Source organism: Ziziphus jujuba, chromosome 8, assembly GCF_031755915.1.
Source record: "Ziziphus jujuba cultivar Dongzao chromosome 8, ASM3175591v1".
In the NCBI taxonomy this organism is placed as follows: domain Eukaryota; kingdom Viridiplantae; phylum Streptophyta; class Magnoliopsida; order Rosales; family Rhamnaceae; genus Ziziphus; species Ziziphus jujuba.
The window spans coordinates 27,821,584-27,838,909 of NC_083386.1; the positions used below are offsets into that span (position 1 = coordinate 27,821,584).

A 17,326-nucleotide genomic window follows, 5' to 3' on the forward strand; every position below is an offset into this window, starting at 1 on the left:
AAGTATATCGCCGTGGGGAGCTCCAGTTTTGTTTGTGAAGAAGAAGGATGGTAGTCTAAGACTGTGCGTCGACTACCGGCAACTTAATAAGGTCACCATCCCTAATCGCTATCCGTTGCCAAGGATAGATGATCTCTTTGACTAACTCCAGGGTGCCAAAGTGTTCTCCAAGATCGACTTGAGATCTGGATACCATCAGTTAAGGATCTGAGAGTCGGACATTCCTAAGATTGCCTTTAGGACTAGGTACGGACATTATGAATTCCTAGTGATGTCATTCGGACTCACCAATGCCCTAGCAGCTTTTATGGATTTGATGAATAGGGTGTTTCGTCCATACTTGGATCGTTTTGTCATTGTATTTATAGATGACATCTTGATCTATTCAAGGAGCCAAGAAGAGCACGTGAGACAATTGAAGAGAGTGCTCCAAACTCTAAGGCAGCATCAGCTGTATGCTAAATTCGACAAGTGTGAATTCTGGTTGAATCAAGTGGGTTTTCTCGGACATATCGTGTCAGCCGAAGGCATTTATGTGGACCCCGATAAGGTGAAGGCAGTGTTGAGTTGGGAGCGCCCGACCACTGTGAGGGAAGTATGAAGTTTTCTGGGATTAGCGGGATACTACCGTCGTTTTATAGAAGGGTTTTCGAAAATTGCTGGACCGCTTCATAATTTAACCCGAAAGAATGTTGAATTTAGTTGGACGGACAGGTGTGAACAGAGTTTTCAGGAGTTGAAGCAAAGGTTAACATCCGCGCCTGTCTTAACTTTACCTGATGGGAATGAAGGTTTTGAAGTCTATTGTGATGCATCCCATCAAGGGTTGGGTTGCGTGCTAATGCAGAATCAAAGGGTGGTAGCGTACACATCACGACAATTGAAGCAGCACGAATAGAATTACCCTACGCATGACTTAGAATTGGCGGCGGTAGTCTTTGCTTTAAAGAAGTGGAGACACTACTTGTATGGGGCCACATGCCAAATTTATACCGACCACAAAAGCCTCAAGTACATTTTCACTCCGAAGGAATTAAATATGAGGCAAAGGAGATGGATGGAGTTATTGAAGGATTATGACTGTGTGATTGATTATCTCCCAGGCAAGGTGAATGTAGTGGCAGATGCTTTGAGTAGGAAGGCTATCGGATCTCTCACACACATCCAAGTCATCCAACTACCTCTCATGGTGGAGTTGAAGAAGATAGGAGCGTTAATGCATATGCATCCTTCGGGAGTTCTTATGGCTAGTTTTCAGGTGCGACCGGTGTTGGTGGATCGTATATTGGAGACTCAAATGGAAGATCCTAAATTAAGAACGATTAAGGGCAAGGTACAAGAAGGTCTTGATCCGGAGTTTTCCATAAGGAGGGATGGAGCCCTCGTGTATAAAGGACGACTTTGCGTTCCTGATATCCCAGAACTCAAGGAGGAGATTTTAGAAGAGGCGCATAGCTCGATGTATGCGATGCATCTTGGAAGTACCAAAATGTACCGAACGCTTATTAAGTATTATTGGTGGATTGGCATGAAGAGAGAAGTGGCGGATTTTGTATCAAGGTGTTTAATTTGTCAACAAGTAAAGGCAGAAAGATAGAAGCCTTCGGGACTACTCCAATCCTTACCCATTCCCGTGTGGAAGTGGGAAGAACTCAACATGGACTTCGTATTCAAGCTTCCTCCCACACCTAAAAGGTACGACGGCATTTGGGTAATCATCGATCGTCTTACCAAGTCGGCACACTTCTTACCGGTACGAGAACGTTTTTCACCTGAGAAGTTAGCCCAGTTGTTCGTGCAATGCATTGTAAGTCTTCATGGAGTACCGTTAGCCATCGTCTCCGATCGAGATCCGCGCTTTACTTCAAGACTATGGCGGAAGTTGGCTGATGCACTAGGAGCAAGACTTAACTACAGCACCGCTTTTCACCCGCAATCTGATGGACAAGCTGAGCGCACAATTCAGACATTAGAAGACATGCTAAGGTCTTTTATTATGTAATTTCGTAGTAGCTGGGATGACCAATTGCCATTGATAGAATTTGTCTACAACAACAGTTATCAGGCGAGCATTGGGATGTCCCCGTATGAAGCTTTATATAGGAGGCAATGTCGGACACCTTTGTGTTGGAGTGAGGTAGGAGAAGAGCGACTCCTTGCAACGAATAATGTTGTTGGATCTGAGTATTTAAGGATGACTTTGGACAAGGTGAAAATCATTAAGGACCGATTGAAGGTTGCCCAAGATCGACAAAAGAGTTACGCCGATGTGCGTAGGAAGGATTTGGAATTCGAAGTAGGAGATTGGGTATTCCTAAAGTTATCTCCATGGAAAGGAGTAGTACGCTTTGGTCGACGAGGTAAGTTGGGTCCTCGTTATATTGGGCCTTACGAAATTACGGAGAGGATTGGCCCTGTGGCTTATAGATTGGCATTACCGGAGGAGCTAGCCTGAGTGCACAATGTGTTTCATGTTTCGATGCTACGGAAGTATATTGCAGACCCTTCACACGTACTCGAGAGTTCGGACATAGAATTAAGGGAAGACCTTTCGTATGTGGAGCAGCCAGTACAGATTTTGGATCGCGTGGAATGGGTGCTACGCAACAAGACTATTCCTCTAGTTAAAGTTTTATGGCAGAACCACTTAGTCGAGGAAGCAACGTGGGAGCCCGAAGCGCAGATGCGTGATCAGTACCCTTATCTGTTCCAGTGATGTGCGGAATTTCGAGGATGAAATTTTTATAAGGGGGGGAGGTTGTAACACCCCATCCCAAATCACACCGAAATCCGTGCACGTTGATCGAGGTTGATCGTTGATCGAGCAGGTTAAAAGTTGACTTTTTGTTCCAGTTTGAATTTCTAGTTGACCAAGGTACCGTGATGAAGTGCATGATGCCCCGAGTTCGTAGACTAGTAGCACGTCAAAAACGGAGCTACGGTTTGAAAGTTATGGGCAAAACAAGTTGAGGTGCAAACAGTCCAAAAGGTGCCGAGTTGACTTTTTCTTGTGGTGTAATTTTTTTTTGACTCTTGTATGGTTATAAAGTACTCGTCGATACGAGTTCATAGACTAGCGGCACGTTTAAATCGGACATTTAGTTAAAAAGTTATGGACGTTTGAAGTTCGCCGGATACCGTAATATTTTATTATATCTGGCTTAAGTGCACAGTGATGCCACGTGTCATCACCTGATTGGTCCACATGGAATGAACAGTGTCACCACGGTGGCTTTTATTTGACAAAAATCTCGGGGAAGAGAGAGAAAGAGAGATAGGAGAGAGAGAGAGAGAGAGAGAGAGAAACCGACCAGCCGTCGGAATCTTCAAATTTTCCGGCCGATTCACATTACACGCGCTGGCCAGATGGGCGCCTCTCCCCATTTCCGGCCAAATCCCAAAATTTCACGGCCGTTGGTTGCCGGACGCACCCGGATCGAGGCGGCGAAGTTCGGTGGTGATTTTTCCCTCCACCGCCGTTTGCCCTATTTCCAGCCTTTTTTAGGCCACACGCGCCAGCCACCCCTCACCACCTCCTCAAGTCCGGCCTACCCACCAAATTTCACGGCCATCGGACCTCCGACGCACCGAGATCGGAGCTTTTTCCGGCGAGGGGCCGAAATTCTTCAAACCCCAAATTCTCCATCGTCCGGCCTTCGTTTGCCTCACCGCCGTTCCTGTTGGAATCCACTCCCCTCGATCTACAAAACTGCCAAAAATCTCAGCCAACGGCCACTGCACTCGCTGCCGCCGGCGACGGTTGCCGGTGACCGCGGCGGCTCGCCGGAAGTTACTGTTCCGGCGAGTACCCAGTCGCACCGCCGGTCCTTGTCCACTGTGTTCGACCTCCTGAACCCAAATCCGGCATCTTTTTCCGCCAATTCGCGACGGTTTGGGAGAATTGAGGAGTCGAAACCCGAAAGCTTTCCGGCGAGATTCCGGCCACCTCGGGTCCGATCACTGGAAAGTAAGACCGAATCCGTGATCCTCATCACTCAAGCTTCGATTCGGTATATAACTCGTAACTTTTAGTTGTCGTTGTGTTCGCTCCCCGGGTACCCATTTGGGAGTTACCCGATTAAAATATTAATATATTTGGTTGGTGTACTGTGGATATTTTAGTCGCGGGTACGAATAGTGGAGTTGATCCTGCGGAGGATCTTAGCTGTTTTACGCGCTTAAGGTGAGTGACCCACCTTTAAAAATATTTTGGGCAATTAATTATGTTTAATTGGTATTTAAATTATGCTCATGTGGTACAATTTAGTTATGGTTTTATTGTGATTTAATTTATTTATTATGCATGAGCAAAGTATATTTCGGTAATAATCGTACGAGGTTTTAAGTATTATTTTCGGGCATAATTGGGTTAAATATTTTATTAAAATATTTGTTTAAATTGTATAAATTATGCCCGCGGTATTTTAAATGTTGAACCTCGTATTACGAGAAAATTATGGTTTATTTGTTATCGATGTTTTCGTACCGATTTGTTAAATAAAAATATGTGGGATGGTAAGTGAGAAATTTTGGTATATTTCCCACGGTAATTTTGGAAAACGGTACAGTTGGTTTAATAATTATTTTAGACGCATTCATACAGTATTGGTGTTCTGGTATATGTATATGTGGTTCAGCGCGCAAGTATTATTATTTCTCCCGTGAGTTGCCATTGGACCATGGGCAGGTAAGTTTGTTATTGGCCACAGCCGCCCCCCTCCTTGGCCGGGATGATGGTTTCAGCAGCGGTACTGTCGGGACGCCGAAGTGCCGTTTGCAAGTTTCTCTCTTTAATCTCCCCGCCAGTCGGTGCCCAGGACGCTGGGTATCGGAGGGCATCACCGGTATATGGTGTGGTGCATCAAGTGTAATTTTCAGATAAAGTTTCAAACCCCAAAGGTGTTCAAAAATTATTTATTATAATTTATTACATTTTAATTATATATTGGGTTATTTATTTATTTATTGTTTATCAAATGTTTGATCCCTTGGTTTTCGGGAAGTACGAATATTGGATTTTGTGAAATTGTTTTAAAAAGGGAACATTTCCAACGGAGTGATTAGTGAGAGTTTTGAGGGAAAAGTTATTATTTCCAACTGTTATTATTATTTATTTATTAATTGTTGGTATTAATTCGATTCCCTTATTTGTTATATTATTATTATTATTATTATCATTAAAAGTGTTCAGTAGTTAGGATCACTCATTGAGATGATTAGCATCTCACATTTTTAAGTTCCGTTCCCTTAGGTGCAAGGGGTGGTAGACGTTCTTCCGGAGCGAACCAATTCTCCGCTGCTATCGTGTTTCGAGAAGTACCTTTGTACTCATTCATTTCAGTTGTATTATTTCTTTCATCTTTGTTGTATTTCTGTTGATTAGCACTTCATAAAGCTCTGTATACTATTTGGACACTTATGTTTTATTTATGCACTGGGCTGCTGTTATTGTTATGAAGTGCTGTAAATTGTGGAACAACTTGTAGTTTTGCGGGAGGAATAAGGGGGTGAATATGGAAGTGTGTTTTCAGTGCAAGTAATTTTTGGTAGGTCTTACCCTTAGGGGAGGTGCTGCCGGATTTTTCGTTGGAAGGTTCGGTGGTAATTCCCTGAGATCAGGGCTTGTCTAGGGTTCCGGGGAGGAATTATGGACAGGTTTTGACAGCCGCCCCCCTCCGTGGCCGGGATGACAGTTTTAGCAGCGGTACTGTCGGGATGATGAAGTGCCGTATGCAAGTTTCTCTCTTTAATCTCCCTGCCAGTCGGTGCTCGGGACGCTGGGTATCGGAGGGCATCACTGGTATATGGTGTGGTGCGTCAAGTATAAATTTTCGGATAGAAATTTCAAACCCTAAAGTGTTCAAAAAGTATTTATTATATTTTATTACATTTTATTTATATTTGGGTTATTTATCTATTGTTTATTAAATTAATTGATCCCTTGGTTTTTGGGAAAATATGAATATCGGGTTTTGTCAAAATGTTTTAAAAAGGGAACATTTCCAAAGGAGTGAATAGTGAGGATTTTGAGAGAAATTATTACTTTCAATTGTTTATTATTTATTTATCTATTTAATTGTTGGTATTAATTAATTTCCTTCATTCGTTATATTATTAATATTAAAAATGTTCAGTAGATAGGGTCACTCACTGAGATGATTAGCATCTCATGTTTTTAAATTCCGTTCCCTTAGGTGCAAGGGGTAGTAGACGTTCTTCCGGAGCGAACCAAATCTCCATCACTATCGTAGTTCGAGAAGTTACTTTTGTCTTTATTTATTTCCATTGTAATATTTCTTTCCTCTCTGTTGTATTCTATGCTTAATAGTATTTTATGAAGCTCTGTATACTGTCCTAGATACTTATGTATTAATTATGCACTGGATTGCTGTTATTCATTTGAAGTGCTGTAAATTTATGGAATCAATTTGTAGTATTGTGGGAGGAATAAGAGGATGAATATAGAAGTGTATTTTCAGTGCAGGAAACTTGTAGTAAGTCCAACCCTTAGGGGAGGTTCTGCCGGATTTTCCATTGGAGGGTCTGATAAGATATTCCTGGGATCAGAACTTGTCTAGGGTTCCGGTGAGGAATTTTGGATGGGTCCTGACATATTACCATTTTTTTTCTATAAGAACTGGTGTAATAGCAATCAATTTCAAGCTAAAGAAAATCCAAATTGTAAAAATAACAAACAGTTTTTTTTTTCCATAAAATTATTTGGCAAATTTTCTGCTTTGAAAACAAAAATATTAAATTAAGAACTTATATATAATAATGTTTTTCACCTAGTAGTGTGAAATGTTTGGTCTAAATTAAAGAAAGTCTGATGAAAAACAACCTCCTTACTGCCACTTGGGATGACAGATCCCATTCACATTAAATGCCTCAGTTTTCAACAATTTAAAGGGTGCGGATATGAAATGTATATCACCCAATCAAACTGATTTGTAGAAATTTCTAAGTTTGGGATAAGAAAAGCAGATGTCCAATAATTTTGGAGCCAGAAAATATTAATGAATAACGACGACAAAATAGGAAGCACCACCCAAAAAAAAAAAAAAAGGATAAAAAAGCCAACAGGAATCTTCGTAAATTGATCATGCTGACTACTATTGGCTCATTTATGATTTTTTTTTTCTTTTTTCTTTTTAAACAAAAATTAAGAAGAAATATTCCCTTAGAACCCCTAATATTTTCATTATTTTCAATTTAACCTTTTAAATTTTAAAAATTACAATTAATACTTTTAAGTATTAATGAAATTATTTTGGAAGGTCTAAATGAAATAATAAATAAGAAAAATTATAATTATTTAAAATCTAAAAGTAGATTTATGATATTTTTAAAACCAAAATAAATTAAACTGTATTTAAGTTAAATATTAAAAATGTAGATTAATAGTTAATGACAACAAATCAAATTGCCATATAGGCATGGACATAGAAGTCTTATTGATAAAAAAAAGAAAAAAAAAGAAAAAAGAAATGTTTTATACCATTATAGATAACTCTTATCAATGGAATTCATATATTATATAACAATTTAATTGATTATTCAAAAAAATATACTTTTACATATTAAATTTTTAGTAAAGTAAAAGATCAAAACATAATAAAATGCATACAATCTATTGGCAATTATTATATTAACAATGAATTTATAAAACCAAACTGATAATGACTATAAATAATAAAAAGGTATACTGATAATTATCATCGTTAACAAAACTTATCGAATTTTAATAGATTGATGCAAAATGAAATCCGTGAGTCTTAATGACATGTGGATTATTATTATTATTATTATTATTATTATTTTTTCTTTGAGTAAGACATGTGGATTAATTGGAGTGGAAATTTTGGGCGCCTTATTTCCTCGTCCAATTGATATATATATATATATATATATTATAAATATGTACAATTGGAATAGTATGCGTGTTACACATCTTTCAATATATTTCTTGGTTTTCTCTCTCAGCGAAGCGTCGCGAAAAAAGATAATAATAAAAATACTTTTAAAAAAAAAGGCGTTTTTATTCATGTTGACTTGCAGTCCACTTTTACGTATTTTCCCTAATAATGTGGCTGAAATTTTCTCAAACAAAAAACAAAATAAATAAATAATGTGGCTGAAATCGGCTACTACCGGATACTATAAACAATTAACAAACACATTACATTCTAAACAATGACTTATCTTTCTCAACAACTACATGTAGCCATGGCTTGTTTTCACTGCATTTTATTTTTATTTTTACTGTTTTTGCTGCATTCCCCTAATAAAAAAATTTGAGAGACAGTTGCAGTATACTTCGCCAGCTATATATACTAGTCGCTTTGGCATGCAAATACCATGGTTCTCTATGGTTGGAAAGTTCGGTTTTTTTATTTTTTTATTTTTTTATTATTATTATTTTTTTATGTGTGTTCCAAATATATTAGAAAGTAGTATCCAAATGAAGTTTCTCCCATTCTTTACTGTCTCTGAATTCCCCTCCCTCTTGCTTCACCTTATTAAGGCCTATTAAATACAAAACTACAAGGTTTAAAGCTTCATTATAAGTACGTATTCCTGTTTCTTTAAACTTCATTTTTCTTACAAAACATAGTATCTTTCTGATTGATGTAGCTTGCTGAAATTCGTTCTATGCTTTTGCACTTGCAATTGTTGGTTTGGTTTATATACCACTGAAAAAACAAAAGGAGATGAAAAACTCAATTTTTAAATCATTTATACTCATATTCCGATATTCGTCTTTTGTTCTCCTTTTCTGGAGTTTTATGTAACTAAATCCATTAAGTAATCACATGCATCAAAGTGCTTTGGGTCGACTGAGCATGCTCTGTTACAGTTTTTGTTTGTCTTCGGTGCGTTACGTTACTAGTGAAATCTGATCCTTCGTTCCTTTAATAAAGGAAACAAGGATAAGAAGAAAGAGGCAGCAAAAAAGAAGGAAAATTTATAAAATTTTGCATGTTGGTTATTATGAATGTTTTATTAATTTCTTAACCATGTATCATAGATTGTAGTTGTTGACGGAAAGTGGTATTTAATTTCCTAAGCTGTAGTCTTAAAGTGGTATATTTTCTGAAGTCGTGTGGTACTAGAAGTAGAAGAAATATCTTGGTCCACTAATTGTAAAGATTGCCGCATCGACCGTACATATCGAAAGTTCACCTCAAGTTATGGATCCTGAGATGCCGGTCAATGAGAGGTTAGTTTTATCGATAAATTTTACCACTCTTATAACATTTCTTTGGAAATAAAATAGTATGCATGTGAATATATATATATATATACCTTCCGTCTATGGTGCGGATCTGGTGATGGTTTTTTATAGTATTGGTGATAATTTTCTAAGAAACCGTCGTTAATACTATGAAAAACCGTCACTAATACTGCGGTCTTCATGCGGACCGTCCTCATCATAGAATTTCCATATATATATATATATAAATCTCAAGCTTGAAGCAATGTAAGATTTGATAGAAAAAGTTTTAAAACCATTTTGATATACAACAAGTCTTCAATTAGATTGAATGGTTTTCCTATTAAGATTATCTTAGTCAACTTTGATGTGATGACCAATATGAAAGGGTGTTGGGTACTCTCAGGATATTTAGTACATTCAGATGTAAATCAATGGATGATTCAAATGTAATAATAGTTACCTTTATAACATCGAGGTCTTTTTAAAGCAGTTGATTTTAAAATTCGAAAAAACTCCAAAATTAAGCACTCTCAAAGTAAAAGCAATCATAGAATAGGTGACCTCCTAGAAAGCTTTAAACAAAAAAAATTTCATATCAAGTGCAGTGTCTAAATTGAGTACAATATCGACAGAAAGTCATTAAATCTATATTTTGCTAGTAATTAATATATAAATCTCAGTTTTTAATATGATCTAAAAGCTATAAAAGAAAAATCAGATGCTAAAACTATCAGATCGATCCAATATATATATATAGTTATATTTTATTGAAAATATGTTTCCAACATCCAGTTTATATATAAATTTCAATTTTTAATATGATCTATAAGCTAAAAAAAAAAAAAAAAAATCAGCTGCTAAAATTATCAAATCAATATAATATATATATATATATATAGAGAGAGAGAGAAAGAGAGATATAAAGTTATTTTTTATTGAAAATATGTTTCTAATATCTAATTAATATAGAAATTTCAGTTTTTAATATGATTTAAAAGCTACAAAAGAAAAATCTGATGCTAAAATCGTCATATCAAATTAATATATCTATAGAGTTATATTCTATTGAAAATATATTTGGTAGATGTAATGTAAAGAAGATTATCTATTTTTGTACTACTCTCGTTTAAACACATTTAATTTAGAAGTTCTTTCGAACCTTAAAGCCAACTTCTCAAAATAAACGTTAAATTATTAATTTTTTGTTTAATTTTATGAAAGAAGATATGGCAAGGAAATCTCATTTACTAGCTTTTGGATATAAACTATTATCATTATATTTTTTTATTCAGGCGTCAAGAAGGGAATTCAGGAAATCCTTACACGAAAACCATGAAAGATGGAGGAAAATATTTAAAAGATGTTCTTAATCCAGAAGGGCCATATCCCTATACATGGAACAAAATATTTTTAGCATCATGTGTGCTTGCAGTGGGAACGGACCCTCTCTTCTTTTACATACCAATTATACATGACGATAAGAAATGTGTTGCAACCGACGACAAGTTAAAGATTGCAGCACTGGTTATGAGATGTTTCGCCGATATCTTTTACATAACCGATATTTATTATCAAATTCGAAACAAATCAGTAATGGCCAGTCCCACCAGGACTCTTTCGCCGTATTTCATCTCAATTGATTTTATAGGTGTTATTCCCCTTCCACAGGTATGTACGTACGTAAGACTAATATTAATCTTTCTCGATTAAAATATAATTAATTTGCTTGGTTTATTGACTTTTCTTTTTTTATTTCTGTAATAAAACAATATTATTAATCTTTTGTTATTTAATTTGACCATGGTCAGGTGCTAATTCTGTTTTTATATTCCAAACTGAGGGGCCCGAGAACTTTGGATATAAGGAGGTTTTTGGACTTCCTTGTCTTTGCCCAGTATGTGTTGAGGATTGTTCGAACGTACCTATCCACAAAGGAACTTAAAAGGACGCCTAGAGCACCAGGTCCACTGGTTAATGGTCTATTAAATTTGTTTCTCTATGTTACTGCCAGTCATGTAACTTACTTTATAGATAAGTCTCTATATATATATATATATAAGTCTCCGGCTCCAGTTTTCTATCACCTTATAAAATATTCATGATTCTTTTCACTAATGGAGTAGGCAGTATAATATTTTCATATATTGGCTCTACATATATGTGCGTATGCAATGTAGGTACTTGGAGCCTTTTGGTACTTCCTTTCGGCTCAACGACAGATAGGATGCTGGCGACGTGCCTGTGGACGTCATGATGGATGTGATTCTGCAACTTTCGATTGTAACGAGAATACTTTGGCGAATCGGACATTTCTAAATGATTTTTGCCCTGTAGACCCACCCAATGCAACAGTGTTCGATTTTGGAATATTTCTTGATGCCCTTCAGACTGGCATGCTTGGTCCAATGGATTTTCCAAAAAAGTTTCTCCACTGTTACTGGTGGGGTCTGAGAAATCAGAGGTTTGTATTTTTGTCCATATATTTTGGTTCACATTTATTTTTTTTAACAATAAAATAATGACATCATTTTGTAATATCAGTTAATTAGTATATAGCTTGGTATGAATAATATAGATTATCAGTAAATATCATGTCCATTTAAATATATCATATATGTATTCTCCAATTTTACAACCGTTAATATTAAAAAAAAAAAAAAAAAGAGGTTCAATTTTAGGGCATTCTTATATTCTATTGAAGCTTTGAAGTGCATGCATATACATTTCTAGTCGTTTATATAAAACTTCCAGTATTAATTATTAGTAAAATTCTCTCATCTCTAATTATCACTAATCCATTTTTCAGTTCTTTCGGTTCAAACCTGGATACTAGTACTTTTGCATGGGAAACCTGGTTTGCAATTCTTGTTTCTGTTATTGGCTTGCTTCTGTTTCTGTATCTTATAGGAAATCTGCAGGTCAGTACTGAATCTTTTTTTATCTTATTTTTATATTTCGTCCTAAATATTAATAAATACTACAGGAAGTTCTAAGTTTAAAAAGCATATATAATTTGTATAATTTCCATGGAAACTAAACTTACAATTTCTATAGCTAAATCAAATTCTTGGCATCCAGAAATTGCCTATGCCGGCTACATAGTTGGCATGCAAGTCAACTATATAGTAAGATTGATATTGTTGGGCGATGTAGCTTTCTGATTACATCCGATTATATGTAATTCGTGCACCAAAAAAAATCTCTCCGCATCAAAAGATTGCCAACACCTAGGATAAGATGGCAATGTCAAGCAATGTAATAAAATTTGACATATATATATATATATATTTGCTACAGTAGATGCATGTCTCCCACCTTAATATAAACGTTTAATATGAGGCAATATATGGCAGGACGTAAGCGTTAATAATTTTAGTAAAATTATATATATATATATATATATACACCTTTTAATTCTTAATAAAATATCTACCTTAATTAATTAATTAAGTACATTTTTTAGGCTAGCTAATTAATTTGTTCTTGTGCCTGATCTCCACTCTGGCACAGAGGTAGAGTATAAAATTTAAAATAGTCGGTTATACAATGGGAATTGATGGAGAGCATTTCGTTTTGTTGTGGGCAGACATATATGCAGTTGGCCACGGCAAAATCAGAGGAAATAAGACAGACCATGTTATCAAAAGAACAAGAAATCGAAATGATGTACCATGACAAGCTGAGAGATTATACAACAATAGCGTTAGTGCAACATATTCAACAGGCAGATGAAAATAAAAAATATGTTGATTTGGAACATTTGTTGGATTCTTTGCCGAATCAAACACAGGATGAAAAGAAAAAGAAGGCTGAGCTAGAATTGGTGAGAATTTTTTACTATATATGCTTTGCGTTGATAAAAGTTAGGTCGGTCGATTAATTAGTTTATAATTATGTGCTTTGCATGCTTTCCTTTGATTGAGTTTCAGTACAAATTGTTAGTGAGATCAATCCCAACAGGATGTGCCAAAAATGAATAGAGTGAGGACGTAAGCGGAGAACAATATGTTTGTTCTGATATGTTCATGCATTAGGATATATATATATATATATATATGAACTGAGGTGAGGTTATAATTATATATACTGTCGAACAGGTATGTAGGAAGTTGATAAACACAGGATCCAGAAGAAAGAAACATGAAATGCAATTGAAAATGCTAAGCACAAAGTTGTGGATGAAAGAAAATAACATCCCAGAAGATATGAAGCCTACTCTCCTGCAACATGTACGATGCAGATTGGAAGACAACAAAGATATCGATCTGAGGAATATGCTCTCTATTCTTCCACGTGAAGATAAGAATATGCTTAAGAAGCATTTTTGTTTAGCTTCCATAAAGAAAGTAAGTTCCTTTATTTGCCCCTTCTAGATAAGCTTTTACCAATAAGTAGATTAACATTATCTCACAAGTAGAAGAAAGGGAAAGTTTCGACAGATTAGCCTCTTGTAAGTTGCAAGATCGCTTGCTAAGTTATTTGATGTGCTATAACCTGCAAGTTTTGATGAGCCTTAAGAGACTGTTTAACATAAATATATAATATATATATATATATATATTTGCTATAAAACACGCCTGTCCCCTTCTATAATTTGGGAGCCTAATGGCACGATATATGTTGTGAAAAGTGTCCATAAAGTAACGAGAAGTGTCTGTAAAGCAATATATTGTCTGATGTTAAATGTCAAGACCCGTCCAGAATTCCTTACCCGGAACCCTAGACAAGCCCTGATCCCAGGGAAACCCTACCGAACTCTCCAACGGAAAATCCGGCAGAGCCTCCCCTAAGGGATTTACTTACCACAAATTTACCTGCACTGAAAACACACTTCAAAAATATCCCCTTATTCCTCCCACAAACTACAAATTGATTCCACAAATTGCAGCACTTCAAAAATAAAACAACAGCAGCAACCCAGTGCATAAATAAAAACAACACGTCCAATACAGTATACAGAGCGTTATACAGAAACATGCGGAATTTATAAAATGACAGATACGGAAACAATACAAGATAGAGAGGAAAAAGGAAAGAAAAACTTCTTGAACCTTCGGCAACGAACTGAGACGTCGGGCTCGCCCCGGACAATCAACGTCTCCAACCTGGACCTAGGGGAACGGAATTTAAGAGTGTGAGATGCTAATCATCTCAGTGAGTGACCCTATCTACTATACACCTTTAATAATAATAATATAAAAATAAAGGAATTTAATTAAGCAATACCGAACAATTAAATAAATAAATAAATAAATATTTGAAGTAATAATTTCTCTCAAAACCCTCACTATTCACTCTGTTTGAAATGTTCCCCTTTTAAAACATTTTCACAAAACCCTTGTACGTACTTCCCAAAAACCAAGGAACCAAACGAATTAATAAACAAATAAATAAATACCCCAAATATAAATATTCTGTAATAAATTATAATAAATAATTTTTTTTGAACACCTTTGGGGTTTTAAACTTTAATTGCAATTTACACCGACAATTACACCTGACGCACCACACCATATACCGGTGATGCCCTCCGATACCCAGCGTCCCGAGCACCGACTGGCGGGAGGTTAAAGAGAGAAACCTGCAGTGGTCACTTCGGCGTCCCGACAGTACCGACTGCTAAAAACCATCAACCCGGCCAAGGAGGGGGGCGGCTATGCGCAACAATAACCTTGCCTGCCCACGGTCCAATGGCAACTCACGGGTGAAGTAATAACCGTGCGCTAAACCAGATAATAACCGCGCACTACCACGTGTCCATACACCATACACCAGAACACCAATACTGTATGAGTGCGTCTAAAAATAAACAATAATAACCAACCGTACCGTTTTACAAAATTACCGTGGGAAGTATACCAAATTTTCACAAAACACCATCCCACATATTTTTATTCAACAACCCGGTACGAAAACATCGATAACAGATAAAACCATATCTTTTCTCGTAATACGAGATTCAACAATTGAAATACCGCGGGCATAATTTATAAAATTAAACCAAATATTTTCGTAAAATATTTAACCCAATTATGCCCGGAAATTATTACTTAAAATCATGTACAATTAATACCGAAATCCACTTCGCTCATGCATAGTAATAAATTAAACCACAATAAAATAATAATCGGGAATTTCTTAATAATCCCAAAATTTCCATTTATTACCAATGGGTAAATATATATAAAATAATATTTTTTCCCGATTATATTTAAAGTACACCACATAAGCAGAAATTACAAATATCAAATTAATACCACATAAATACAATTAATTATCCCAAAAATATTTTTAAAGGTGGGTCACTCACCTGGAACACGCAATTAATCCAAGATCCACCACGGGATCAATTCTACGACTCACCGGTGCTCCTAGAACAAAATTCATAGACAGTCAAATAAAATAATATTTTATTCGGGTAAATAATATCCGGTACCCGGGGGCTCAAACACAAACTTTAACCAAAATGGTCGAATGATATACCGAATCGAAGCTCGTGGGACGAGGATCACAAATCCGGTCTCCATCGACCCCAATTCCGCCGGAGGTGGCCGGAATTTGGTCGGAAAGTTTCGGCCGGTGTTCACTTCCCCATATCTCGCAAACCGCTTCGAATTTCTAGGATTGGAGGCCATTTTTGGATTCAGAGGACCCAAAATAGGGGGATAGGAGGCTCAATTGGGACTGGGCTGGCCGGAAAACACAAGAAAAGAGGAGAGAGAAACTTGGCCGGCCGGCGACTTCTCCGGCCCGATCGGCGCGCGTCCGGCGGTGGCTGGCCGTGAAACTTGGCGGCCAAGCTCGCGAGGTGGCGGGCTTCCTTGGTGGCTGGCGCGTGAGGGCTATGGGTGGCCGGAATTTGAAACACAGGAGAGAGAGGGACGGTCGGGAGAGAAGAAAGAAAAGCTGCGTGTGTGTGTGTATTTCGGGGAAGAAGAAGGAAAAAAAAGAAAAAAAGAAAAAGAAAAAGAAAAAGAAAAAGAAAGAAGTGGTGGTGTTTTCCCACGTGGGGAAAAGAAAAGAAAAGGGGAAAAGAAAAGAAAAAGAAAAAGAAAAAGAAAAAGGAAAAGAAAAAGAAATAATTAAATAATATTAATAATAATATTATTATTCAAAAATAATAAAATAATTTGATTTTTTTCACATGGTTGACATGTGGCATTTCACCATGGTGACACATGGCCACCTTCATTGAGTCACACGTGGCACCTCGTTATGCGTGTAAAAATAATATTAAAATAATACAGTATTTGAAAAACTTTACAGGTCCATAACTTTCAAACCACATGTCCAAATCGGACGTGCCGCTAGTCTACGGACTCGTATCGACGAGCACTTCACAACCATACATGAGTCAAAGCTCAACCTTGCATGAATAAAAAGTCAACTCCGGCACCCCTTGGACAGTTTGGACCTCAACTTGTTTTGCTCAAAACTTTCAAACCGTAGCTCCGTTTTCAACGTGCTACCAGTCTACGAACTCGTGCCAACGTGTACTCCGTAACGGTACCTCAGTCAACCTAGAATTCCAACCGGATCAAAAAGTCAACTTTTGACCCTTCGGTCAACGGTCAACGGTCAACCTCGGTCAACGTGCAAAAATTTCCGACATGGTTCGGGACGGGGTGTTACAACCTTCCCCCCTTACAAAAATTTCGTCCTCGAAATTTCTTACGTCGCTGAAGTCAGTCTTGGAAAAACCATAACATAAAACAAATAATAAAATATGCACACTTGTAATGGAGGTACGTACGATACCTTCTACATACTACGTAATCCATGATTCCAACTGTCGCCGACACTCTGCTACCAATACAAACCAGGGTGGTTGCCTATATTGGCCGTCCAATCCTCTGGACTCGTAGGCAACATGATTATGGGGCTAGCTCTACATGGACCACAATGGTTCGCCGCCTCCGTATGGTGCAGTATAATATCAAACAGTATACATACAAATACATGTACGAACACAAACCAAAAATACTTGAAAAAAAAAAAAAAAAAAAAAAACACCTTTAATTTCAAATACCACTTTGAAAAGCATTTAATTTTGATAATCGATCGGAAAAAAAAAAAAATATTTTGACACCCCCGAAGATTAGAGTTATT

At 36.8% G+C, this 17,326-nt stretch overlaps 1 protein-coding gene across 1 annotated transcript; it reads left to right on the forward strand.

The window, feature by feature from the left end:
• The first annotated feature begins 9,191 nt into the window (after nucleotides 1-9,191).
• On the forward strand, nucleotides 9,192-11,820 carry LOC107414563 (cyclic nucleotide-gated ion channel 1-like). Its single transcript, XM_060819892.1, has 5 exons — nucleotides 9,192-9,220; nucleotides 10,510-10,885; nucleotides 11,026-11,232; nucleotides 11,395-11,678; nucleotides 11,793-11,820. The coding sequence occupies exons 1-5, from the start codon at nucleotides 9,192-9,194 to the stop codon at nucleotides 11,818-11,820; spliced, it is 924 nt and encodes a 307-aa protein (XP_060675875.1).
• Nucleotides 11,821-17,326: the final 5,506 nt, after the last annotated feature.